General features: G+C 47.0%; 1 protein-coding gene across 2 annotated transcripts in view; it reads left to right on the top strand.

Moving 5' to 3' along the window:
- Positions 1-6,623, top strand: part of SUGP2 (SURP and G-patch domain containing 2) — a 46,928-nt gene extending 40,305 nt beyond the window's left edge. The window contains exons 9-11 of one of the 2 annotated variants that reach the window (XM_053582901.1): positions 2,423-2,559; positions 3,307-3,427; positions 6,369-6,623. In XM_053582901.1, the coding sequence (XP_053438876.1) occupies positions 2,423-2,559; positions 3,307-3,427 (258 nt within the window). In that variant the 3' untranslated portion in view covers positions 6,369-6,623. Of the gene's footprint in view, positions 1-2,422; positions 2,560-3,306; positions 3,428-3,621 lie in introns of both variants that reach the window. The other variant, XM_053582902.1, reaches the window with a different exon arrangement.
- Positions 6,624-26,955: the final 20,332 nt, after the last annotated feature.

Here is a 26,955-nt window from a genome sequence, read left to right as displayed (position 1 = left end):
TTCTCCTCTGCAGTTTAGAGTCTTAAGTCTGTTGCAATGAATTGACAGTACAATAACAAGGAAAAAAATTATACATAAGCGTAAAAGCCACATAAAACAATATGAATTAAGTCATACATTTCATAAAAAAGAAAATAAATAAAACAATGTGAAAACTCAAAGAAGGGCCAGATGGTTGAAGCTAAAGTACCCTTTTCTAGGGGAAAGGGCAGTTGGGGGACTACAGGCAATTTTAGAGGGGAAGCAAATGATTTTAGGAGAGGTGAATAGACCCCAGAGGCAAACATGTTATAAATGATTCTCTCTGGAAATTGAATGGGACAGGAGAACAGCCAATAGGCTGGGCTCTGGATGTGGGGTTTAATGTTCAGCCTTCTTGGTGGTGCAGGTTTTAATCTCTGGTTAATGAAATTACACGGAAGGGCTCAAAAGTAATTGTGTTCCTCTTTGGCAGTCCATTTTCTGGGTAGCTAAGGAAACATCAGAGAGCACTTCCTCCTATGCTTGAGGCAGGTGTCAGAGGGATCTTGAAGGTGCTTCTTGAGTCCCATGTGTTAAAGCACTATATTTGGGGGTATTGATTTCTGAGCCCTAACATCTCACTTCATGTCAATGAACTCTTGGTGCCTTTCTAGGTTGCTTTGTCCCCTTCTAGAGTGAGGACACTGAGGCTCCAGGAGACCCTGGGGCCCAGACCCTCCTCTTGGGAGGAGAGAACTTGCTCTCTTTTTCCCTCCCTCCCTTCTGACTTGAGGTTCTGTGCTTGTCTCCCTTGCCCTATGCTTCCATTCCTGTGGGTGGATGCTGAGCCCCCCGGCCCACCCTTTTCTGCCTTGTTACTTTTGTCACCGAATCACCTCCCCCATGTGCCCCTGAGTTAGGGAAGCTGATTCCTGGGCACCTCAATGCAGGTGGAGGGAGGGGCTTGCCCTTCGGTTGAATCATGGCTTGAGGCCTGCATAACATGATGGGGCAGGTCATTGAGCTGGTGATGACTGGTTGCCCCAGGCTTTGAGCTCACAGCTCTCAGCATGTCCTCCTCCTCCTGGTTCTCACATGCAGGGTCATTCACCCCTCTCCCAGCTGTGCCCACACTTGTCCCCTGCTCAGACCCATAGCACTAACTGCCTGATCCTCCTCAGTTCCTCCCTTCCACTCTCTAAAGACCATAGAGGCTCATCATTTCCCCAGGTAGATCAACATATGTCTCAAAGAAACACATCAAAAGCCAATGTGGTGGTGCACACCTGTAATCTCAGCTACTTGGGAGGCTGAGGTGGGAGGATCACTTGGGCCTAGTAATTCAAGACCAACCTAGGCAACATAGCAGGACCCCATCTCTATAAAAAAGAAAGAAAGAACAACTTCTGAGGAGCCAGAAAAAGAAAGAAACATAGATTGGGGTGCTGAGCTGTCCAGCTTGGTTCCCCTAGACAAGGGGTGCTCATGAATAGTCAAGAGCGAATGGAAAGTCCTTCTGCTAGAGCTGTGCAGACTTGTCCTCCAGTGGGCTGGGCTGTCCATCACCTGCAGCTACACCAGCTCTCAACAAGGTTTGTTCTGTGCCAGACACAGACCCCAGTGAATAACTAGAACCTAGACCCTGGGACACACAGACAGACAGAAAGCAGCTAGGCAGTGGATGAAGTGATGGGGGCTAGGAGTGAAGGCTCAGGGAGAGTTCTTCCAGCTAATTCTTACCTACCATCTGTCTGTACTCTTACTGTACTACCTTCAGGCCTGTGCCCTGATGTCCTCTGCCCTTGGGTATACCTCTGATAGTCACAGAGCCATTCTTCTTCTTTTTTTTTTTTAAGAAACAGAGTCTCACTTTGTCACCCTCGGTAGAGTGCCATGGCGTCACAGCTCACAGCAACCTCTAACTCTTGGGCTTAGGTGATACTCTTGCCTCAGCCTCCCGAGTAGCTGGGACTACAGGCACCCACCACAACACCCAGCTATTTTTTTTGTTGTTGTTGCAGTTTGGCTGGGGCTGGGTTTGAACCTGCCACTCTTGGTATATGGGGCAGGCACCCTACTCCTTGAGCCACAGGTGCCGCCCTGGGGCCATTCTTCTTTATCCAGGTCTCCACTTGGGGCTCTTACTACTGACTCCTTGGCCCCAGGACTTGCCATTCCCTTACCCAGTTTTTCCTAGCAATCTTAGCATCAAGGTTGTATTGGTACAGAGAGGCAGGACCAAGAGCCTGTCATCAGGTTCCCACCTTGGGGGTGAACCTCAGGCTGGTGACCTCTAACCTTTAGAAGTCTTACCCCATCATAGGATGTTTCAGGAAACTGGGAACATGATCAAGGCTTAATCCCAAGCATTTGGAAAGTGAGGAGGGCATTTGTGGGAGGAGTGCCCTTGCTCCAGGCACTTCTCTGCAGCCCATGTGCCTGGATTCTTCTCTCTCCTCAGAAACCCAAGGACTTGGACTTCACGCAGCAGAAACTGACTGACAAGAATCTGGGCTTCCAGATGCTACAGAAGATGGGCTGGAAGGAGGGCCATGGCCTGGGTTCCCTCGGGAAAGGCATCCGGGAGCCCGTCAGTGTGTATGCACTTGTGGCCTGGGTGGGCGGGTTCTGGCCCTCAGTCTTTTGCTCTGCAGCCTGATTCTTGGTTCCCCTCATGTTGAAGATTGGCTTAAAGCTGGCAATTGGGTCGTTTTTTAACCAAAGGAGTCTTTAGATAAGAAGCTGATCATTTATGTATGCAGGTATTTAAACAGCTTCTTTTTTTTTTTTTTCAGTTTTTGGCCGGGGCTGGGTTTGAACCCGCCACCTCTGGCATATGGGGCTGGTGCCCTACCCCTTTGAGCCACAGGCGCCGTCCTGAACAGCTTCTTTTTGTGTAGACTATTGAACTGGCTTCTGGGCCCTGGTCATTTCCACCAGAGTGGAAATGTCATAAAAGCCAAGTGGTATTTTGGAGTAGTTTCAGCTTAGAACCACTTTCCCTTTCCCAGGAATCCATAGGCAGGCCAGCCAGGTGGTGGAACACAGGCCCAGAGTTGATTAATCCCGTTAATAACATCTAGCAGGCATTTCACTTAAAACTGAACTTAGCCCCTACTGGGTAAGGCAGTCTGCTGTAATCAGGGCTTTCTGGGCACCCCCTCAAAAATCCAGAGCTTCTCCACAGTGAATAAGCTTTGTTTTCCAGTTGAATCTCGTCTTAATTTTTTCCTTCTTTTGACATCTGTGTTGAGTATCCTGAGCACCTGCATCTCACTGATTGCTTAGCCCCTGGTGTGTCAGGTTTTACACTCAGGTTCACAGTTGACTCTTTTCATTCCTTAGGGGAACCGCCTCAGAAGGGGAGGGGTTGGGTGCCGACGGGCAGGAGCACAAAGAAGACACATTCGACATGTTCAGACAGAGGATGATGCAGATGTACAGACACAAACGGGCCAACAAATAGGTATGTTAACGAGCCACTGCATGAGGGCTTCTCATGCTGATGTCCTGATGCAAAGATATTTCCCCCTAAAAAGTTGATATGCCCCACCCTCCCCCCAAAAAAACATCAAAACACCACCCCCCAAAATCACAAAATTCTGTGAGGGAAACAGAAGGGTCTTTGGATGCAGCTGTGTCCCACTTCCTACCTTCCAGGTTCGCTGAAGGAGAGAGCCTCATGCTAGCCAAGATCATCTGTACCCGGCCTGCCCCGGTGGCGGCCCCTGTCCCTGGCTTCACAGATGCATGCAGGCTGTTCCTTGCCAGCTCACATAGAAATACTCTACCCCTCTCTTGCTCGAGTTTTCTCTCATATTCTCACATATCATAGTCACTTCCCATGTAACCTGACCAGGCAATAGATTATTCCCTAGTCAAGAGTGGGCTTGCAGTCTGTGCAAATATAAGGGCAAACATGGAAGCCACCTCCATAGAGGATAGCAGTTGGCTGCCTCCTTTTCTGAGGGTCTTCAAATCCTTTTCCTTGTGAAGTGCCTTGCGCCTATAAATACTATCATCTTTCTACTCTTTTTTTAGTTGCCCTTCTCACCCATAATTTCCAACTCAGCTTTGAACAGAATCACTCTCTTCCTGACTAGATCAAAACCACTGATGAGAAAGATAAGCTTTGAAACAGCAATTACCCTTAAAACATCATCCCTGCCCTGGATCTGCCTGGCAGAGCCAGTGCCCAAGTACAGTTTGGTGTGTACGTGAAAACAAACATCTCTGCAGTCTTTGGGATGGAGGTTTCACTAGCTTTTCTTAAAAAGAATCCACTATTTTCAATATGGTTTTGCCTTTCCCCTCTCTTCCAAATGCTTTTAGCAGCAGATCCTTTCCAAGTCTGTCTCAGGTCCTCTTCAGAAGGTGATGCTGCCCCCAAAAGAGACCTTTGTAAGTGCTAAGGAACAAGCTCCTCTAGCTAGTATTCCAGTCTGAGAGGCCATTGCTCTCCAGAAGTGCTCTTTTAGCAAACATGATGCGGAAACGATTACAGATGTTTTCTTAGAGGAGGCAAATCAGTAATTGCCAGGTCTGCACTCTGGTACCAAAACTCTGAAGCACTTTGAACACTTAAGATCAGGGGTCCTCAAACTGCAGCCCGTGGGCCACGTGAGGTGGTGTGATTGTATTTGTTCCCGTTTTACTTTTTACTTAAAAATAAGATATGTGCATTGTGCATAGGAATTTGTTCATAGTTTTTTTTTTTAAACTATAGTCCAGCCCTCCAATGGTTTGAGGGACATTGAATTGGCCCCCTGTTTAAAAAGTTTGAGGACACCTGATTAAGATACTTGATTTCGATACTTGATTTCAGGGCGACACCTGTGGCTCAGTGAGTAGGGTGCTGGCCCCATATACTGAGGGTGGCAGGTTCAAACCCAGCCCCAGCCAAACTGCAACGAAAAGAAAAAAAAAGATACTTGATTCGATGAATGTGTGAATGGTATCTCATCTCTTAAATATGTCCTGAGAGACTTAGCAAAATCTTAGCAACAGTATAGCATAGCTGTATTTGGTGGGGAGTAATTGTTCAACAAATTAAACTTTCCTCAAATTTACATGTCTCTTTAGAATCCACAGCGTAAGCAAACTACAATATACTGGAGTTTTTTAAAAGCCACATATGGTGTTTTCCCCCCTACAAGAGGGTAGAAGTTGTAAACTCTCTAAGACTCTTCATTTTTTGCACGTGTGGCAATGTTAAGATTGTTTTATTACAGCCTTTGTAAAGAAGAGAAAGGCTCCTCTTGGGGTGAGCTCTGCAGCTGTTTGCGATTTCAAGGCGTGTGATTGCTGCCGTCTTCCAGACTCCCCAGTGCCCCACTGCTTATACTATACGTGAAATTCTCAGGCTGTGGGAATCTCAGCCCTTCTTCATAAAGCAGCAGTGTTGAATTTTTAAATACCTGCTAAAATCTGGAAGACTTGGGATCCTGATGACTCTTCAGGATCAGGGGACACAGCAATAGTTAGGATGTTAGCAACAGAACTGAGCGGGAAGTGCTGCTTTCATTGGCTGGGGAGAAATCCTTGCTTTCTTTAAGCCACAGACCTCTTAGGCTCCTCAGGTTTTCACTGGTCTGTCTGGCCCCCAGTGCCTCAGTCCCCTGAAACTATTTGCTTCTGGTCTCTTCTGTTGCTTGTCAATCAGCAGATCTCAATGGCTACAGAGGTGCTGGAGTTTGCCAGCACTGAGGGTGGGCCTTGGATTTGCAACATGATTCTCAAATAAGCCAGCCTGTAGGGGCCCAGGGTGAAAGTGGTTTGGGGGAACTACAGGTATGGGAGTTCATCTTTCTTTCCCAACTCTTCCAACAGCTCCCATGTTGGCTGTGGGTCAGGTGAATGGATAGGACTTGGAGAACAGGGCTTGGCCCATCAACCCTGAGCGAGGTGCACATACCACCAGTAGGGATTGAGCTCTTCTCTCTAGCACACATCTGACCATTGTGTGCACCTTGTCCCATTGTGCTCATTCTTGACTTTCTTCACTTCTGTTAATTAAAAAGGCAATTCCTAGTGGGCAGGCACTGACCCCCACAGCCTCTTGCTGTTCTTCCCGGGGACATCCTGGTTTGAGCTGAGATGGGTTCTGTGAGCCTTTAGCAAGCATCAAAGGGAACACCTACTTCTTGAACCTAGAAAGTCCCATAAACACTCAGGACACCTTTCCTGTGGATTCAATGGTAAGGTAGTGAAAGTGTTTCCAGGAGCCCAGGAAGTGTGGCAGTGCGTCCTTTTGCCAGCTGTTGCTCTCCTTGTCCTCCCCACCCCTTTATCTTAACCAAGGCTGTCCTTGCTCTCCGCAAAGGCCACTCTGCAGAAATACTGCGTGCAAGCGTGATGTGTGGTGGCACAGCCCTGTCAAAGTCACAGCATCTTTTCTGTCCTTCTAGTTCCAGGGTCTCTTCCGTGAGGACAACAGGCATCCGGAAAGTGCATACACGCCACTTTGGGTGCTTTCTGTCTCTGGCTTATTTCCATCACTGGAAATCACTTAGAGAATTTTAGTGTTTTTGGTCCCTGGTAAAACCTAGAAGACATTTGTGATGTCACAAAATGGAAGTTTTGTTTTTTTGTTTGTTTTGTTTTATAAATCTAAGAAGTTGTAAATGTTAATCATTTAGCAATTGCAATAAATGTAGAGGAAACCCAATTTTCCATGGTCTCCATCGATGCATTTTTACAATCAGATCAATCACGCACATGTAGGTGGTAGCGCAGACATGGACTAGGTGGCGTGCTACCCTCAGGGCATGCCTTTACTGACTGGGGTTCACTACAGTCCTTGTATCACTGGAAAAGCCCCAATAAGCCATGCACAGTGAGGAGGGCAGTTCCTGTTCTGGGTGGGTTGGGGAAGGGGGAAACAGTACTGAGTCAGAAACCTGCCTTTGAGAAGGTGTGAAGGAAGAAGGAGCCCAGATTCAACTGCACACGTCCCCCCAAGGCCTTACCCCATCCCATGGTTGGAGTTCTAACTGCCAGAGTAAAACCAAGGCTCACCTGTGCCTTTTCTCTAAGTAGTAGCTTCTCAGGACAGCTTCAAAGCTTCCTGCTGGCACGTGCCTATAATCCTAGCACTCTGGGAGGCCAAGGTGGGTGGATTGCTTTAGCTCACAAGTTGCAGACCAGCTTGAGCAAGAGTGAGACCCCCTTAGTAAAGACCCCTCTACTAAAATTGAAAAAACTGAGGCAAGAGGATTGTTTGTGCCCCAAGAGTTTGAAGTTGCTATGAGCTATGATGCCTCAGCACTCTACCAAGGGCAACAAAGTAAGACTCTGCCTCCAAAAAAAAAAAAAAAGCTCTCTGCTATTCCTGGTTCTGCCCAGCCTATCTGGAACTCCTCCATCAGCAGCCCCTTGGCCCTTCAAGTGAGGAGGGAGTGCAGAGGGCACAGCAGAGAATGAACCTGCACCTACAGGACCTGGAGGGCCTCACCTGCTTGGGGTATGAAGAGAAGAGGCCAGGCTGCAGACAGGAGACTGGATGCTGTGCCCAGGATCCCAGGGCAGGTGAATCTGCATTTAGGAACGTCCACATGGCCAGGTTAGAGGGAGAAAACCTGACAGAGCCCTTTAGAGGCTGATATAGGGCCCTACCCTTGTTTCTCCCTGTTGTGTCCTAGAAGACAATCAGGAGTGGCAGTGACCCTTTTGACATTGATGGGAGCTATTGCCAGCTAAGACTCTCACAAATTTACCTTCTTAGTGGTATCCGACGACCCACCTGGAACCTGCAGCAACCCCACCCCATGATGAGTGAGCAACCAGCAGGAATTTGCTGTCTGGCAGTGGTACTCCCAGCTCCTCTTCATACCACCCTGGGGCTGGTGAGGATCACTCAGGAGGACAGAAGAGGGTCTCCAGCCCAATTTGTCTGTCCTGGCTTTGAGCCCAGACAGAGCACTGGACCTCAGGCCTCAGTTTCCCCTCTACAAACTAAGAAGGATTTCTTTCCATTTGAAATGTAAGATGTCCCCTGCTACCCTGTAATTTAGTGTTGACTGGACCCTAAATATGCCTCTCAGCCTTTTTCCTCCCTCCAACTCCCCTGCAATGAGAGGAGCAGAAGGTGCTGCCAAGAAGCTCTAGTCACAAAAGTAAGGAGTGGTACAGATGTTTTAATATGTGCATATTCATTGCAAGAGGTGAAAGAAACCCAAACCCAGATGTATGCAAACAAAGCACACAGGTTTCCCCTACCCCTCCCATGTATCAATAAAATAAGATCTACCAGGTAGGCCACTCAGAAATTGTCTTCCTCATGCCATGGGTGTTCTCAGCAGACTCTGGCCTGTGAGAGCAGGTCTTGGGTCCCTTTTCACACAGTTGATTGTACATACAAGCAAATTTTTAGATAGACTCTTAAAATGTAAATTATACTTCACTGCAAGTTCTATTCTGCCCTTTGCTTTTTTTCACTTAAAAATTTCTGAAATATGGCAGCGCCTGTGGCTCAGTGAGTAGAGTGCTGGCCCCATATACTGAGGGTGGTGGGTTCAAACCCAGCCCTAGCCAAACTGCAACAAAAAAATAGCCGGGCGTTATGGCGGGCGCCTATAGTCCCAGCTACTCGGAAGGCTGAGGCAAGAGAATCATGTAAGCCCAAGAGCTGGAGGTTGCTGTGAGCCGTGTGACGCCATGGCACTCTACCGAGGGTGGTAAAGTGAGACTCTATCTCTACAAAAAAAAAAAAAAAATTTCTGAAATAAGCCAGGCACGGTGGCCCACGCTTGTAATCCTATAGCAATCTGAGAGGCCAAGGTAGGAGGATCCCTTGAATTTAGGAATTGGAAACCAGCCTGAATATGAGTGAGACCCTGGCTCTACTAAAAGTAGAAAAACTAGCAGAGTGTTTTGCTGGAGTCCCAGCTACTCTGGAGGCTGAGGGAGGAAGATCACTTGAACCCAGGAGTTTTCAGGTTGCTGTGAGCTAGGCTGATGCCATGGCATGCTAGCCTGGGCAACAGAGTGAGACTCAGTGGGGGGGGGGGGGGAGTGTTTTGTTTTGTTTCCTGAAATAAATGTATATCTGTACTGAGTAGAAAATTAAAAAATAAATGATTGTACATATATATTTACATCCGTCATTTACCTAACAAGTTCCCCACTCCTAGCCATTTGAATTGTCCCTAAACTTTGGCCCCTACATTCTAAATCAGGCTTCTTTGTGGATAAAGCCAAAGAAATGGCATTCCTGGGATCAAGGGGTCCTCTTCACCTTGCTGCCTTCCTCCATGTTTTTTGTGTGATCTGACTAGGGGCAACCCTGTTGGCACTTGGATTCCCCATGTGCCTTGGGAGCACATGAAGGCTGTTGACCAGCCGTTCCCATAGGCCCCAAGGGTGGGCTCTACTGCCCTGCCCCTAGCCCCTGACCTTTTGAGACATAGACCTGGCTGGCTATCGCCCATCTCTGCCATCTGCAGATTCCTCCATCTGACCCTGTCACCCTTGCCCTAATCCCATTCCCCACCTCAATAGCTTAGGAGCCTACACTGGCTGCAGGTGTTCCCTGGGGTGGGGGCTATCAGGCCTCAACCCCTCTGTCCAAATACTGCCCAAATGCTCTGCCTGGAACCAGACTTATGCTTAACCGCCAGCTGTCCAACCCTCTTGTACAGACAGGAAAACTGTGGCCCAGAAAGAGGAAGAGCTGGATCTCAGGCTGCGCATTGAATCAGTTGGGTGCCCCTCAATCCTTCAAAGCCCTCTTTGAAAATCAGGGAGACTCCTATAGCCTCAGTTTCTCCATCTGACTAAGGCCTGGCACTTTGCTACAGCAACCTTCCTAGTTCAACATTGGGACTTAAAATAGAGGCTGGGGGTCAACTACCAGTTCCTATGCCTGAATGCCAGGTGTTGAGGGGGCTCCTAGCTGCCCATCTCACCTGCCTATCCCACTATGCATGTAGACCTTTCAACTTCCAAGGCCCTCCTCTCATGACCCCTCCTCCAGCAGCCCTCCCTGCTCTCCCCAGAAAGAGACCCAGCTCCTCCTCTGCCTTCCCCAGGCCTATATCTACCCAGCAACCCTGGGCTAGGAGTGTCCAAATCCAGCTCTGTCTCAGCCAGTGGGGCCTGGATCTTACCTTTAAATTCCCATCACTAAATGAATGTTTAATGAAAGGGCAATGCCCAGTTGGGTATTGTGGCTCATGCCTGTAATCCTACCACTCTGGGAAGCTGAGATGGGCACTGAGGTGGGTGCTTGTAGTCCCAGTTACTCAGGAGGTTGAGGCAAGAGGATCACTTGAGCCCAAAAGTTTGAGGTTGCTGTGAGCTATGATGCCATCACATTCTACTGTGGGTGACAAAGTGAGACACTGTCTCAAAAAAAAAAAAAGTGACCAAGTTCATTGTAAAACATATGAAGTCCCATCCTCATGGGTACCCAGCCTTGGAGCAGACAGGCCCAGGCTTCCAATGCCCAGGTTGGGGTGAGGGTAACAGTGGATGACCTTGATCAAGCCCCTTCCCCTCTGGAACTTGGTTTCCCTCATCTGGAACATTAGATGGTAAAGTATGAGGTAGCTCTTGACATTATACCATCAAAAGACAGCATTTCAATAAATTTAGTTAAATGATTTCATTAGTTTTTATTTGCAATTCATGAATTAGATAGCATCTCATCTAAAAACAGGCCATGTATACTGGCTCACTCCTATAATCCCAGCACTTTGGGAGGCTGAGGCAAACGACCACTTGAGACAAGGAGTTCAAGACCAGCCTGGGCAACATACCAAGATTCCATCTCTATGAGTGATTTAAAAATTAGCCATGCATTGCGGCATACACCTGTAGTCACAACTACTCAGAAGACTAAGAAAGGAGGATCACTTGAGTTCAGGAATTTGAGATTACAGTGAGCAATGATGACATCACAGCACTTCAGCCTGGATGACAGAGTGAGACTCTGTCTCAAAAATTAAAAAATAGAGAGGTGCTACCTCGGGTATGGCAAAACGATTGGCTTTTATAGGGTAGCTGGAGTAGGAACAAGAAAATGGCACAATAGATGGGCAGCGCCTGTGGCTCAAAGGAGTGGGGTACCAGCTCCATATGCTGGAGTGGGCAGGTTCAAACCCAGCCCTGGCCAAAAACTGCAAAAAAAAAAGAAAGAAAGAAAAGAAAATGGCACAATACAAAAAGCTGATTGGCTTAACATCAGGCTACTTCCTTAAGAAGGGCAAAGCAGGGCAAAGCAGGGCGGTGTTAGGGCACCAGCCACATACACCAAGGCTGGTGGGTTCAAACCCCACCTAGGCCATCTAAAACAACAATGACAACTGCAACAAAAAAATAGCTGAGTGTTGTGGCAGGCACCTGTGGTCCCAGCTACTTGGGAGGCTGAGGGAAGAAGAAAACCGCTTAAGTCCAAGAGTTTGAGGTTGCTTGTAAGCTATGATGCCACACAGTCTACTCAGGGCTTAAGACTCTGTCTCAAAAAAAAAAAAGGCAAAGCAGAGGGGACTTTTTTTCTTTTTTTAGAGACAGAGTCTCACTTTATTGCCCTTGGTAGAGAGCAACCTCCAGCTCCTGGGCTTAGGTGATTCTCTTGCCTCAGCCTCACGAGAAGCTAGGACTATAGGCGCCCACCACAACACCCAGCTATTTTTTTGTTGTTGTTGCAGTTTTGCCAGGGCTGGGTTTGAACCCCACCCTTGGTATATGGGGCCAGCACCCTATTCACTGAGCCACAGGCACCCCCTAGAGGGGATTTCTTTATCATGCTGGCTAACACTAGCCTGATTGGGAATTCGGCTTTTATCTGTCCTGATTTCTCTTAAGGTCAGATTAACATCTTAGTTTTGGTTTGGTGATGTGGAAATTTAGCATGAATAACTCCATTTTGGATTGGTCTGTTCAGGAGTTCAATACAAATCAACAGCCTCCTATAAATTTTATTTAATATTATTGCAATTGAAAAGTAACTTTTCTGGGCTCAGCACCTGTGGCTCAAGCAGCTAAGGCACCAGACACATACACCTGAGCTGGTGAGTTCAAATCCAGCCCGGGCCCGCCAAACAACAATGACAGCTGCAACCAAAAAATAGCTGGGTATTGTGGTGGATGCCTGTATCCCAGCTGCTTGGGAGGCAGAGGCAGGAGAATCACTTGAGTCCAGGAGTTGGAGGTTGCTGTGAGCTGTGATGCCACAGCACTCTACCCAGGGCGACAGCTTGAGGCTCTGTCTCAAAAAAAAAAAAAAAAGAGGGCGGCGCCTGTGGCTCAGTCAGTAAGGCGTCGGCCCCATATACCGAGGGTGGCGGGTTCAAGCCCGGCCCTGGCTGAACTGCAACCAAAAAATAGCCGGGCGTTGTGGCGGGCGCCTGTAGTCCCAGCTACTCGGGAGGCTGAGGCATGAGAATCGCTTAAGCCCAGGAGTTGGAGGTTGCTGTGAGCTGTGTGATGCCATGGCACTCTACTGTGGGCCATAAAGTGAGACTCTGTCTCTACAAAAAAAATAAAATAAAAAAAGAAAGAAAGAAAAGAAAAGTAACTTTTCTATAGTATTCACACTTCTGTTTTAATATTTATAAATACAAAATCAAATATATAAACATACGGTCACAGTCCAATTCTGAAAAACTTCATACCCACCTATTAACAGGGGTTTGGTTGGGAAGTTTGGCTGGGCTATAGAGTGGAATTTTCACAGTTTAAACTCTTACAATTCTGTGTGGTTTGAAATCTTTCCTTATATGATTTTAGAGTGACAAAAATTCATCAAGTGTCTATAAAAAACATGGATAATAAACTCAATCTTGGGTTTGTTTTGAGAATTAAAGGATAGCCAGGCATTGTTGGTGGGTGTCTGTAGTCCCAGCTACTTGGGGAGCTGAGGCAAGAGGATTGCTTGAGCCCAAGAGTTTGAGGTTGCTGTGAACTATGATGCTCTGCTCAGGGCAACAGAGTGAGAATCAGTCACAAAAAAAAAGAGATTACTTAATGTCAACCTCAGGGCTGAGAGCATAGGCCACTTACTATAACAAATTTTCTGATAGTCATCTCTGAACTCTGTCTAAAATCCTCACATTCAGTACGTCTAGTTCGTACCCCAAGGGGAAACTGAGGCCAGGGACAATCTGACTCTAGAGTTTCAATTCTGAGCACCAGGATTTCCAGCTGGCTTAGAAGCTTCCCATGTACACATATGTGTGTATACATGCATGCATCCCATGCAATCCACCTGTGCTCACACACACACAGTACGTGCATACACAGAAACACATGTATATACTCACACATCACACGCATGTGCATACATATACTTGTCTATACACATACTGTTTCCGTGGGGATAGCCCACGCTCATGACCCTGAGAACTTTGACATTCTTAGGAATCGCAGTTCCATGATGTGGCACCACCTGCTTCCTTCAGACCCTAGAAAGGGGACCTCACAAGCTGAACTTTTCATGGTCGGATTTTTCTTTTTCTTTTTTCTTTCTTTAAAAAGACTTAAAATTTCATAACAATAACAATGTTTAAGATAAGGATTAGAAACAAAAACCTTGTAAAGAATGAAGGAACATAAATATATTCAGAAAAGGAATCAGACAATTGCTTCATTGAAATATTAAGCAATCATAATAATAATGCAAAGAGAGTAACACTCACAGTGTCAAATAAGAGGATGTCTATTATAGAATGCTTTGACTCTGAGATTCAGTATGGGGTCATCGGTTAACTTATTATTTTTTTATAAGTATCAAAAAATAGGCAACTAATATTTATAAATAAAACTAAAAGATAATTTCAAAAAACAGATCATACTAAATCTTATAGACAATAGAAAAAGAAGAAATAGGGGCGGCGCCTGTGGCTCAGTCGGTAAGGCGCCGGCCCCATATACTGAGGGTGGCGGGTTCAAACTCGGCCTTGGCTGAACTGCAACCAAAAAATAGCTGGGTGTTGTGGCGGGCGCCTGTAGTCCCAGCTACTCGGGAGGCTGAGGCAAGAGAATCGCTTAAGCCCAGGAGTTGGAGGTTGTTGTGAGCTGTGTGATGCCACGGCACTCTACCGAGGGCAATAAAGAGAGACTCTGTCTCTACAAAAAAAAAAAAAAAGAAAAGAAAAAGAAGAAATACATCAAAATCATTCTACTTGATATAGGTATGCCTGATATTAAAGTTGGAGAAAATATATTATTATAGAGGAGAAATTATAAACATATGTATGGTTGGATTTTTCTCCAGCAGTTTCTTACACTGGACTCCTGAGAGCACTCCTTCCCAGTTACTGTAGCTCCTGGTCCAAATTTAAGGGAAGGGTGTTTCAGCTTCAAGATTTCATCTTTTGGCTCAGTGCCTGTAGCTCAGCAGCAAGGGTGCCAGGTACATACACTGGGAGAGGTTCGAACCCAGCCCGGGCCTGCCAAACAACGACAACTACAACCAAAAAATAGCCGGCACTGTGGCAGATGCCTGTAGTCCCGGCTACTTGGAAGGCTGACGCACTTAAGCCCAAGAGTTTGAGGTTGCTGTGAGCTATGACACCATGGCACTCTAGCGAGGGCGACATAATGAGACTCTGTCTCAAAAAAATAAAAATAAAAAAAGAGGGCGGCGCCTGTGGCTCAGCGGGTAGGGCGCCGCCTGTGGCTCAGCGGGTAGGGCGCCGGTCCCATATGCCGGAGGTGGCGGGTTCAAACCCAGCCCCAGCCAAAAAAAAAAATAAAATAAAAAAAGATTTCAGCTCTCATGCCTCAATGACTTAACTTGCCAGAAGCAAACCAAACTTTAAGGATTTGAATCCTTGGTACTAACATGTCCTCATTGTGCTGTGTGACCTGAGGCAGATGATACACCTTTCTAAGCCTCAGTTTTCTCATTTGCAAATTGGGAGTAAATTTTATAAAATCCGTTCCTCTGTTGATGAACATTTGGCTTGTTTCTACCTTTTTGCTATTGTGAATAATGCTGCTTTGAATGTGCATGTACAAGTTTTGATTTGAACACTTGTTTTCAATTCTTTGGGGTTTATACTCAGGAGCGGAATTGCTGGATCATGGGGTAACTGTTTACCTTTTTGAGGAACTGCCAAGCTGTTTTGCAAAGGAACTCTGCCATTCTCAAGCCATTTTGCAAACCAGTCTGGGCCAATGTTTTTAAAATTCGCAAAGTCAGAGCCAGGCCCAGTGACTCAGGCCTGTAATCCCAGTGACTGAGGTAGGAGGGTCACTGGAGGCCAAGATCAGAGACAACATAGAGAGAACTTGTCCCTAAAAAATGAAAAAAAAAAATTAGCCAGGTGTGGTGGTGCATGCCTAGAGTCCCATCTGTTGTCCCAGCTACTCAGGAGGCTGAGGACAGAGGATTGCTTGAGCCCAGGATTTCTTGCTAAGGGTGACAGCATGACAGCAAGACCCCCATCTCTTAAAATGAATGAATGAATGAATGAATAAATAAATAAATAAATAAATGGAAGGAATATAACAAAGGACTCTCTGATCTTAAATATGACAGATTTTAAGAAATTAATTAGGTGGATCATGGTGGGTCACGCCTATAAACTTAACACCCTGGGAAGCGGAGGCGGGAGGATAGCTTGAGCTCAGGAGTTGGAGACCTGCCTGAGCAAGAGTGAGACCCTGTCTCTACTAAAAATAGAAAAACAAAGCAGGCATCATGATGGGCACCTGTAATCCCAGCAACTCAATTCTCCCTGAGGCAGGAGAATCGCTCGAACCCAGGAATTTGAGGTTACCCTCAGCTATGGCACTACATCACTCTAGCCTGGGCAACAGAGTGTGACTCTGTCTCAAAAAAAAAGAAAGAAAGAAGTTAGATCCTGGAGGATAAAATCCATTTTCAAAGTATGCTGAGATTTTTGCAATAATTTTGTAAAATGTAGATAACCCCCAAATCTGGGAATGTTGGCCTGTGTTTGAGCACAAAAAAGATGACTCTGCTCCAAACCATTCACATCATGGGGAAAGGGGTGGGGTCCCCCCACGCCACCAGCCATGTGCTACATTGCAACAAGAACGCACGCTTATGCAGTTTGAAAGGAAAATCCATTGAAGAATGTTTAAAGGAAGTCAAAATGACGAAGCACGTGCTAGCAGCAATTGTCTGCCTTTGTTTCAGAGGCAGCTGCGGTCTTAGAAGAAAAAAGCTCCAAATCTGAACCCAGACAGTTTCTTCCTGTGTCTAATGAGTGAATAAGCATCGCTTCCTTCCAGGGCTGTTGTTCAAAGGCTGCGGTGAAAGTTCCTCTGGCATTTCCCTGTCAGAGGCTCCTCTTCACCTTCTGCCATCTATGTATCTATTCACCTGTTCATTCATTCACCACACATTTGGGAAACATTTAACTGCTTCTTCCTGGTAGAATTTTCCAGCCAACCACTAATACCATAATGAAACGACAAACTGTAGTCAGTGATTTGAAAGAGAAGCCAATAATGGGGCCCAGTCTGGGAGGAGAGGTTTCACCAGAGATCTAAAGGATGAATAAGAGCATATTTGGTGGGTGGTGTCTGTGGCTCAGTGGGTAGAGCACCAGCCCCATATGCTGCGGGTGATGGGTTTGAACCCAACCCCGGCCAGCTAAAACAGCAGTGACAACTGCAACAACTGCCGAGTTGCTGGGACTACAGGTGCATGCCACAATGCTTGGCTGTTTTTTTAGAGACGGTGTCTCACTCTGGCTCAGGCTGGTCTCGACCCTGTGAGCTCAGGCAATCCACCTACCTCGGCCTCCCAAGTGCTGCATAGCCCTAGTTTTATGCTTTTGTGCCTGTGGTAAAATTTATAGAACATAAAATTACCATTTTAAAGTGTTCAATTTAGTGGCATTTATTTATTTGTTTAGACAGAATCTCACTTTGTAGCCTTTGATAGAGTACCATGGCACCATGATAGCTTATAGCAACCTCAGTCTCTTGGGCTCAAGCGATCCTCTTGCCTCAGCCTCCCAAGTAAAGTAGCTGGAACTACAGGCATTTGCCACAATACAAGGAAAGTAGCTGGGACTACAGGCATTTGCCACAATACCTGGCTAGTTGTTTTTTTTTTTTTTAGAGACAGAGTCTCACTTTGTTGCCCTCAGTGCCGTGGCATCACAGCTCACAGCAACCTCCAGCTCTTGGGCTTAGGCGATTCTCTTGCCTCAACCTCCCAAGTAGCTAGGACTACAGGCACCTGCCACAATGCCCAGCTATTTTTTTGTTGCAGTTTGGCTGAGGCCGAGTTTGAACCCGCCACCATTGGTATATGGGGCCGGTGCCCTACTCACTGAGCCACAGGTGCCGCCCAGCCTGGCTAATTTTTTAAAGATAGGGTCTTGCTGCTCTCGCTCAGGCTGGTCTTGAACTCCTGAGCTCAAGGGATGCACTCACCTTGGACTCTCCCCTGGGTGCCTGCCTGGGTGCCCGCCTCGGGCTCCTGTTTACTAGGATCCAGGAAAAATGTTCTGAGGGGCACAGTTGAACTTAACCATCCCTGGCTGTTGCAACAATCCAGTAGGAACACTGAAGGCCAGAAGAAAGGTGGGAGAGGACATCTCAATACAGAAACAAGGAAATCATCAGAGACTCCAGAGTGGGCTGGAGGACAGGTAAGCCATTTCCAGAAAGGGCAAGCTGGATTTAGTTTCTTGGAAGTTACTTCCAAGAAGGGCTCAGGGCTCAGGGTTGGGGTGGAGCCTGCAATGTTGTCTACAGCCATGTTTCAGACAACTGCCTGAGAACCAGGCTGTTCTGATGCAGCCTCAATAAGACAGGAGCATTGATGCTTGGGTGGAACTGTTGTAAAGTCAACATCAGTCTGTGTTACCAAACAGCTGTCTAGCACACAGGGTCTGTGACTCCATGTCTCTTGTTTAGGTTATTTGCACCCCACCTTCATCAGCCTTCAGGGTTGCCCTAGAGAATGTCAATTCTGGGCAATTCTGGGTCTAGTGGGCATTCAGGCAAAGGGCACTACAGCAGCCCAGGGTAATCATGACAACCAACATGAGAGCCTGTTGTTAAATGGGAGAGGGACTGAGGGAGTCTACTTCCATTCTTGCCCTTCCAGCCTGCCCTTTTACAAGTATAAGTCATAGGCGGGGCACAGTGGCTCACCCCTGTAATCTCAGCACTTTGAGAGGCTGAGGCAGGAGAATAACTTGAGGCCAGGAGCTGGAGACCAACATAAACAACATAGTAAGACCCTGCCTCTACAAAAAAAAAAAAAAAGAAAGAAAGAAAAATTAGCCAGGTGTGCTGATGTCATGTGCCTATAGTCCCAGCTACTTGGGAGGCTGAGGCAGGAGGATTGCTTGAGCCCAGGAGTTGGAGGCTGCAGTGAGCTATGATTGTCCCACTGCACTCTAGACTGAGTGACAGAGTGAGAAGTGGAGCGGGCGACAGCAGGCAACAACACTGGCATTCATTTTCCAAGGAAAGGCATAAATCTCACTCTCCTCTCAGCCCCTTTCTGGCCCCCTCCTCTGCCCCAGTTTCTTGTTTATACATTCAGGGCCACAATTTATTTTTAGATGAGAATGTTCGTCCTCCTCTCTTTCTGTGGCCACCCGCCAGAGCCACAGACTGGTCACAGTGAGAGAAAGGAGGCCAGAAACAATCTAACCCAGCTTTGAGAAGGTGAGTCTTTGGGGGAGGTTCTCTGTCAGGGCTGGCTTTCCACTTTCTGTTTACCCTCATAGACAGTAATAAAGAATTCAGACACCCCAAATTTTCCAATTTCTCTGCTAATGAATGAAGAGACCAATATTCTGTTTTTAGTGCTGTCTCTCTGTAGTAGACATGAGCAACTGTAGTTCAGGCTGGCTTGTGAAGTATCCTCATATATATACTCCTGTGGTCCATGTAGACAATTACATTCGTTTTCATTTTGAAAATTAGGTTTATTTTCTTCTGTTGGTTAGATTCTATAAAATCAAGTTCATAGTCAGCTCCCAGCTCTTTAATTTGGTAGACTCATATTCATCCTTCAAAACCCAGAAATAGGGAGTCTACTTCCATTCTTGCCCTTCCAGGCTGCCCTTTTATAAGTGTAAGTCATAGGCTGGGCACAGTGGCTCAGCCCTGTAATCTCAGCACTTTGAGAGGCTGAGGCAGGAGACTTTGTGAGACATAGTGAGACTTTGTCTCACACTCCCTCCTCTATCCTTCACATGTTCAAACAAATGCTACTTCTCTGGGTGGTGTAAGAGTCGGGATGCCCTGGCACTATGATCATCTATTTATGACTGTTTCTTCCACTTGGAATCTGTTCTAGCACTTAGCTCAGTGATCAGTACACAATTGTATGTGTGGTTTGGGGAAAACTTTTTAAAAATAGCTTTACTGGGGCGGCACCTGTGGCTCAAGGAGTAGGGCGCCGGTCCCATATGCCAGAGGTGGTGGGTTCAAACCTAGCCCCAGCAAAAAAAAAAAAAAAAAAAATAGCTTTACTGAGGCTTGGCGCCCATAGCATAGTGGTTAGAGCGCCGGCCACATGCACTGAGGAGTGGCAGGTTCGAACCCGGCCTGGGCCTGCTAAACAACAATGACAACTGCAACAAAAAAATAGCCGGGCATTGTGGTGGGCGCCTGTAGTCCCAGCTACTTGAGAGGCTGAGGCAAGAGAATCACTTAAGCCTAAGAGTTTGAGGTTGCTGTGAGCTGTGACACTACAGCACTCTACTGAGGGCAACGTAGTGAGACTTTGTCTCAAAAAAAAAAAAAATAGCTTTATTGAGATATACTCAAACCATTCAATTCATCCATTTACAGTATGCAATTCAATGGTGTTTTCATATATTCACAGATATGTGTAACCATCGCTACTATTTAATTACAGAACATCCCCTGACCCCTTAAAAAAACCTTTTTCCTCATTTGTCAATCCTCACTGCCCCTCTCCTAGCCCCTGCAACCTCAATCTTCTGTAGATGGATTTGCCTGTTCTGGACATTTCATATCTATGGATTCATACATTGTGTGGTCTTTTGCAAGTGGCATCTTTAGTCCACATCATCCATGTTGTAGCAGGTGTCAGTGCTTCGTTCCTTTTTTTTTTTTTTTTGAGACAAAGCCTCAAGCTGTCACCCTGGGTAGAGTGCTGTGGCATCACAGCTCACAGCAACCTCCAACTCCTGGGCTCAAGCTATTCTCCTGCCTCCACCTTCCAAGTAGCTGGGACTACAGGCACCTGCCACAATGCTCAGCTATTTTTTGGTTGCAGCCGTCATTGTTGTTTGGCGGACCTGGGCTGGATTCGAACCCACCAGCTCAGGTATATGTCGCTGGTGCCTTATCTGCTTGAGCCACAGGCGCTGAACCTCATTCCTTTTTATGTCTGAGTAATATTCCATTGTAAAGATATGTCATTACGGACTGGACATGGTGGCTCGTGCCTGTAATCCTAGCACTCTGAGTGGCCAAAGCAGGAGGATCACTTGAGCTCAGGAGTTTGAGACTAGCTTGAGGAAGAATAAGACCCTGGCTCTACTAAAAAATAGAAAAATTCAGGGCAGCGCCTATGGCTCAAAGGAGTAGGGTGCCAGCCCCATATGCCAGAGGTGGCAGGTTCAAACCTGGCCCTGGCCAAAAACTGCCCAAAAAAATAATAAAATAAAAAAATAGAAAATAGAAAAATTATCAGGGTGTTGTGGTGGGCACCTTTAGTCCCAGCTCCTTGGAAGACTGAGGCAGAAGGATGGATCACTTGAATCCAGGAGTTTGAGGTTGCTGTGAGCTAGGCTGAGGCCATGGCATTCTAGCCTGAGCAAAAGAGTTAGATTCTGTCAAAATATATATATATATATGTGTGTGTCTTTATGTCATATTTGTTAATCCATTCATCGGCTGATGGACATTTGGGTTATTTCCACCTTTTGCCAAATGTGAATATAGCTGTTGTGGAAATGTGTTCAAGTATTTGCATGGACATGGGTTTTCCCTTCACTTGGGTCCTTCCTGAGCAGTGTCAGTAAATGTCTAATGGTTATTTTGAAACTTGTTAAACTGCATCCAAATAGTCAAATGGCTTGGGTAGATGAGAGATAAAATCCTACAGGTTTTGAAATCTGCACCCATTTGCACCTTTCTGAAGGGGGCTATTTTTGCTCTTTGAATCCAACATGTCCACCTCTCAGGACTTTCAGGGCTGAGAATGGCCCTATCCATGTGTCAGCAACACTCAGATTTATGACCCAACTCAGGCAGTAGGGTCTGGGGGCAGCTGATCTGGTGGCACCTTTCCTGGGTTTATTTTGGTGGATGATAGTGGGCGTGGTAAGCATGTCAGTGGCCTCTGCCTGGGACAACAAAAATTGAGGCTTCTAATGGGCAGGCCTACATCCAGGGGGCAAAGGCCAAAATAAGCTGCTGAGAACCTGCCAGTAGCAGCTCTCCCTTTATCTCAGAAATTCCCTGAGTACATATTGAAAAACTAGCCTTACCTCCCTCTTGTTGACACTGGTGCCCATGTCCTTCAGGGTTTAGCAGAGAAATAGAACCAACAAGAGATATGTGTATGTAAAGAGATTTATTTTAAAGAATTGGTGCCTGCTGGCTCAGTGCCCGTAGCACAGTGGTTACAGCGCCAGCCACATACTCTGAGGCTGGCAGGTTCGAAACCGGCACAGGCCAGCTGAGCAATAATGACAACTGCAGCAAAAAATAGCTGAGCGTTGTGGCGGGCACCTATAGTCCCAGCTGCTTGGGAGGCTGAGGCAAGAGAATCACTTAAGCCCAAGAGTTTGAGGTGGCTGTGAGCTGTGACACCATGGCACTCTACCCAGGGCGACAGCTTGAGACTCTGTCTCAAAAAAAAAAAAAAAAAAAAGAATTGGTGCCTGCAATTGTTGGGGCTAATAAGTTCAAACCCACAGGGCACTCCAGCAGGCTGGAAGCTGAGAGAGGGTTCCATGTTGCAGTCTTGAGAATTCCTTTCTCTCCAGGAAGCTGTTTCTGCTCTAAAGATCTTCAACTGATTAGATTAAGGAACACCTAGTATATTGAGGATAATGTCCTACTTTCCTTATTTCAGGTCAAGTGATTGGAGATGGTAACCATGTCTACAAAATACCTTCACAGTAACAGATGTTAGGACTAGCATCTGACCAACAACTGCGCCCCATAGCCTGGACAAGTTGACACTTGAACTTTTGCCATCACTGTATATGTCCCTGTTCCCTTATTTTCATAATCCTGCCTGCTCTGAGATACCTTCTGTGATGTTCACCATCTCCAGTGAGAGAACACAGAGGCATGTCAACCAGTTTCCTCTGGGCAAAGGGAAAAACAAATACAAGAGCCCAGAAGCCAGAAGAAAATCAAACAGGGCAGCCATGATGGAAGGGTACCTGGGGGAGGACAGTGGTGATGTCAGCAGGAGAGAGCACTCCAAGGCCAGCCAAGGAGCTTGACTTTGTCCTGGGGTAATGGGTAGCCATGGTAGGCACTAGAGCAGGAGAGGAGCAAACTTAGGTTCAGGAACCATTGCAAGACTTGTCATTGGGTGTTATGGGCCTGTCAGCACCCTCAGGTGGAGAGCCACCGCTTGGTGGCCATGTCCAGACAGGAAGTGGATGGGAGATAGGCAGATTCAAGAGGTTCCAGGGGCAGCACGGGTCAGACTGGGAGGTACAAGTGTAAATTCCTGGGTCAGACTGGGAGGTACAAGTGTAAATTCCTGGGTCAGACTGGGAGGTACAAGTGTGAATTCCTAAATCATTGCACAGAGTTTTGAGTATCATATACAGTGGCATCATAATAGCTCACTGCAACCTCCAATTCATGGGCAAGTGATCCTCCTCACCTCCTCACCTGAGACTATAGGTGCCCGCCACCAAGCCTGGCTAATGTTTCTGTTTTTTGTAGAGATGGGGGTCTTGATTTTGCTCAGGCTGGTTTTGAACTCCTGGCCTCCAGTGATCCTCTAGCCTCATCTTCTGAAAGTGCTAGGATTACAGGAATGAGCCATTGTTGCCAGCCTCATTTAATATTTTTGGACCAAGGTTGACTGCAGGGACAATAAAAACTGAAACCATGGAGAAGAGGGGTGAAGACTGCTGTATATAATCAGTGTGAAGACTCAAATTTCAAAGTCCTGTGGAATAGAAAGTCCCTAGCCCTTTAGCCCTTTCTGAGAGTTTGATGTGTATCTGCTGTAGTTTGAATGTATATATTCCCCCAAAATTCATATGTTGAAACCTAAGTCCCAATGATAGTATTAAGAAATGGAGCGTTTAGGGGGTGATTAAGTCATGAGGGTGCCCCTCTCATGAATAGAATTAGAACCCTTATAAAAGGGCTCAAGGAAACTGCCTAGGCCCTTTTACATCTGTCCCTTCTAACATATGAGGACACAGTGCTCATGTCCTCCAAAGGGAATCTTAGAAGAAGAGAGCAGCCCTCACCAAAAAAATCAGACCTGCTGGTGCCTTGATATTGAACTTCCCAGCCTCCAGAATTGTGAGTAATAAATGTCTGTTCTTTATAAATTAGATGGTTTGTGAGTTTTTTTATCCTTTGAGACAGAGTCTCACTCTATTGCCCTGGGTAGAGTGTTGTGGCGTCATAGCTCGCAGCAACCTTAAACTCTTGGGCTCATGATTCTCTTGCCTCAGCCTCCCAAGAAGCTGGGACTACAGGTGGCTGCCACCATGACTGGCTATTTTTTTTTTTTTTTTTTTTGAGACAGAGCCTCAAGCTGTCGCCCTGGGTAGAGTGCCATGGCTTCACAGCTCATAGCAACCTCCAACAATCTTGGGCTCAAGCGATTCTCCTGCCTCCGCCTCCCAAGTAGCTGGGACTACAGGCACCCGCCACAATGCCCAGCTATTTTTTGGTTGCAGCCGTCATTGTTGTTTGGCGGGCCCAGGCTGGATTCGAACCCGCCAGCTCAGGTGTATGTGGCTGGCGCCTTAGTGGCTTGAGCCCCAGGCGCCGAGCCAACTGGCTATTTTTTTAGAGACAGGGGTCTCACTCTTGCTCAGGCTAGTCTTTTTTTTTTATAATTTTATGTATTTATTTATTTATTTATTTATTGCGGTTTTTTGGCCAGGGCTGGGCTTGAACCTGCCACCTCCGGCATATGGGGCTGGCACCCTACTCCTTTGAGCCACAGGCGCTGCTAGCTCAGGCTAGTCTTGAACTCCTGAGCTCAAGAAATCCTCTCATCTCAGCCTCCCAAAGTGTTGGGATTACATGTGTGAGCCCCCACACCCAGCCTGCTATTTTTGTCTTTGAGATAGGATCCTGTCACCTAGGCTGGAGTGCAGTAACATGAGCATCGCTCTCTGTATCTTTAAACTCCTGAGCTCAATTGATCCTCATACCTCAGCTTCTTAAGTAGCTGGCTCTACCGGTGTGTACCACCACACCTGGCTAATTTATTTTTATTTTTGTAGAGATGGGGTCTTGCTATGTTGCCCAGGTAGGTCTCAAAGTCTGGCCTCAATCAATCCTCCTACCGACTCTTCCCAAAGCAATGGGATTACAAGCATGAGCCACTTAACCCAGCTGGGCAGTTATTTTTTGTCAGATATTCCCCAGGCTTGCTGAGATCCAATACGGCAATAGCTCTATAAGTTTGAGACCATTTCCCAGAGGAGGCTCAGAATAAGAAAGAGTTTTCTAGGTGGCGCCTGTGGCTCAGTGAGTCGGGCGCCGGCCCCATATGCTGAGGGTGGCGGGTTCAAAACCAGCCCCGGCCAAACTGCAACAACAAAAAAAAAAACAGCCGGGCGTTGTGGCGGGCGCCTGTAGTCCCAGCTGCTCGGGTGGCTGAGGCAAGAGAATCGCGTAAGCCCAGGAGTTGGAGGTTGCTGTGAGCTGTGTGACGCCACGGAACTCTACCCAAGGGCGGTACAGTGAGACTGTCTCTACAAAAAAAAAAAAGAAAGAAAGAAAGAGTTTTCTCCTGGCAGAGCCTGTGGCTCAGTGAGTAGGGCGCTAGCCCCGTATACCGAGGGTGGTGAGTTCAAACCCGGCCCGACCGAACTGCAACCAAAAAATAGCCAGGCGGGCAGACGCCTGTAGTCCCAGCTACTCGGTAGGCTGAGGCAAGAGAATCGCCTTAGCCCAGGAGTTGGAGGTTGCTGTGAGCTGTGATGCCACAGCACTTTACTGAGGGCGATAAAGTGAGACTCTGTCTCTACAAAAAAAAAGAAAAGAAAAGAATGAGTTTTCTCCAAGACTCAATTATTTGTATCTGCTTATGAACTTGAGATAGGGATCAAGTTCATCTAGTTGCTCCAGAACAATTTATTGAAAATCCTGTCCTTGCTCAAGCCCAAGCAGGTAATCAGAGATCCAGCAAGGGTTCCAACTCACATCCATAGGACTTAGTCTAGAACATTCCCCAAGTCCCTAGTGGGCCTATTCTAGTGGCCAGCTGAGCAAGCTTTGCCCTGTCAACAAAACAGAGTATCTTAAAAGTTATGTGTTTGCCAGAAGAAGCAGGTTGGGAGGCACCAGTCAGCTCCAGTGACCTTCCTTCCTGCAGGGATATCCACATATCCCATTCTATCTGCTGCCCATTATGACCCCACCTTTTTATATTTTTTTCCCCTTCCTGCCTTCTTCCAAAGGAGAAGCCTGTGTGTGTGTATTCCCCACATGCGAGGTCTCTGCCAAGGGGGAGTTTAAGCTCATACCCACATGTAGCCCCTTTGTCCACTGGGAGATAGTCCCCAGGAAAACTGTCATGACCTCAGACCTGGCATGGCAACCTGCCTCCCTGTCCCTAGGTTCAGGATCACAGGTCATATCCAGGCTCCTACCTCCAAACCTCCCAAGTCTCCCCAAATCAGGGGGAGACTCCATTAAGTACTCCAAAAATTCAGGAGTCTCCATAGACTCCTTCAGCCTCTAGAACATTCCCTGCTTGACCTTCCCCTTCCCCCAGGAAGCTCATCTCTCTCCAGAGGCTGCCCCAGATCATCCTTTGTCCCTCTGATACTGCTGTCCCCCATCTCTTCTCCCTATTGCAGCCACAGGGAGCATTCCAGAACTTCACAATCATAAGTTCAAAACCCACCTGTGGTTTCTATTACTCTACAATAGAAACCCCCACATACTCCCTGCAGGCCTCCAAGACCGAGCCACTGCCCATCTCCCTGAGTACCTCTTCCCTTCCCTTCCCCTACTGGCTCCCCCTGCTTGGGCCCTACCACCATCCTTGCTATTTTTGAGACCACCCAACTGCCCCACCTTAGGGCCTTTGTATGTGCTATGCCCTCCACCTGCAGTGCCCTTCCTTATGATCTCTGTGTGTGTGCCTGGTTCCTTCCCTTTTGTGTCTCAGTTCAAATGGGGACCTCCCTGCTCCTCCAGAGACAGTAGCCTCAACCCCTGAAATGCTCTCCAGACCATCCTCCATTTCCTGTTTGATTTTCTTCTCCATGTTTTTCATTTTTTAGACAAGGTCTCACTCTGCTGCTCATGCTGGAGTGCAATGGCACAATCTTAGCTTACTGCAGCTTTGAACTGCTGGGCTCAAGCAATTCTCCTGCCTCATCCTCTAGATAGCTGGGACTACAGGCACGCACCACTACATTTGGCTAATTTTCTATTTTTTGATAGAAACACGATCTATGTTGCCCAGGCTGGTCTTGAACTCCTGGCCTCAAGCAATCCTCCCTCCTTGGCCTCCCAAAGTGCTGGGCTTATAGACATGAACCACTGCTTCTGGCCTCCTTGTCTGTATTTATTGCCATGAAGACTCTCTTTATATATTTGCTTTTTATCCTCATTGCCCAGGCCTAGGACAAAGGGGTTCCTGTCATTTCTGATCTCTTAACTACATGAGTCTATTCATTGAGAGACCAGAAATGACAGGAACCCCTTTGTAAGCTCAGGCATGGGGTAGACTTTTCATACCTTCCCCCAACCTGGACAAGACCCCTGGCTGTGGTCCCAGGTATCTCCAGAAGTGGTCAGAAGAGAGACGAGAAGTAGGGAGGCAGTGCTGACCCTAGACTTGACTAGATTTAGCCCTGGGCTCAGCTGGCTTGGTACTCAGGGCCAACCCTAGCT

This window comes from Nycticebus coucang, chromosome 3 (assembly GCF_027406575.1).
Source record: "Nycticebus coucang isolate mNycCou1 chromosome 3, mNycCou1.pri, whole genome shotgun sequence".
NCBI classification, from domain to species: domain Eukaryota; kingdom Metazoa; phylum Chordata; class Mammalia; order Primates; family Lorisidae; genus Nycticebus; species Nycticebus coucang.
This window is presented reverse-complemented; position numbering and strand designations above follow the sequence as displayed.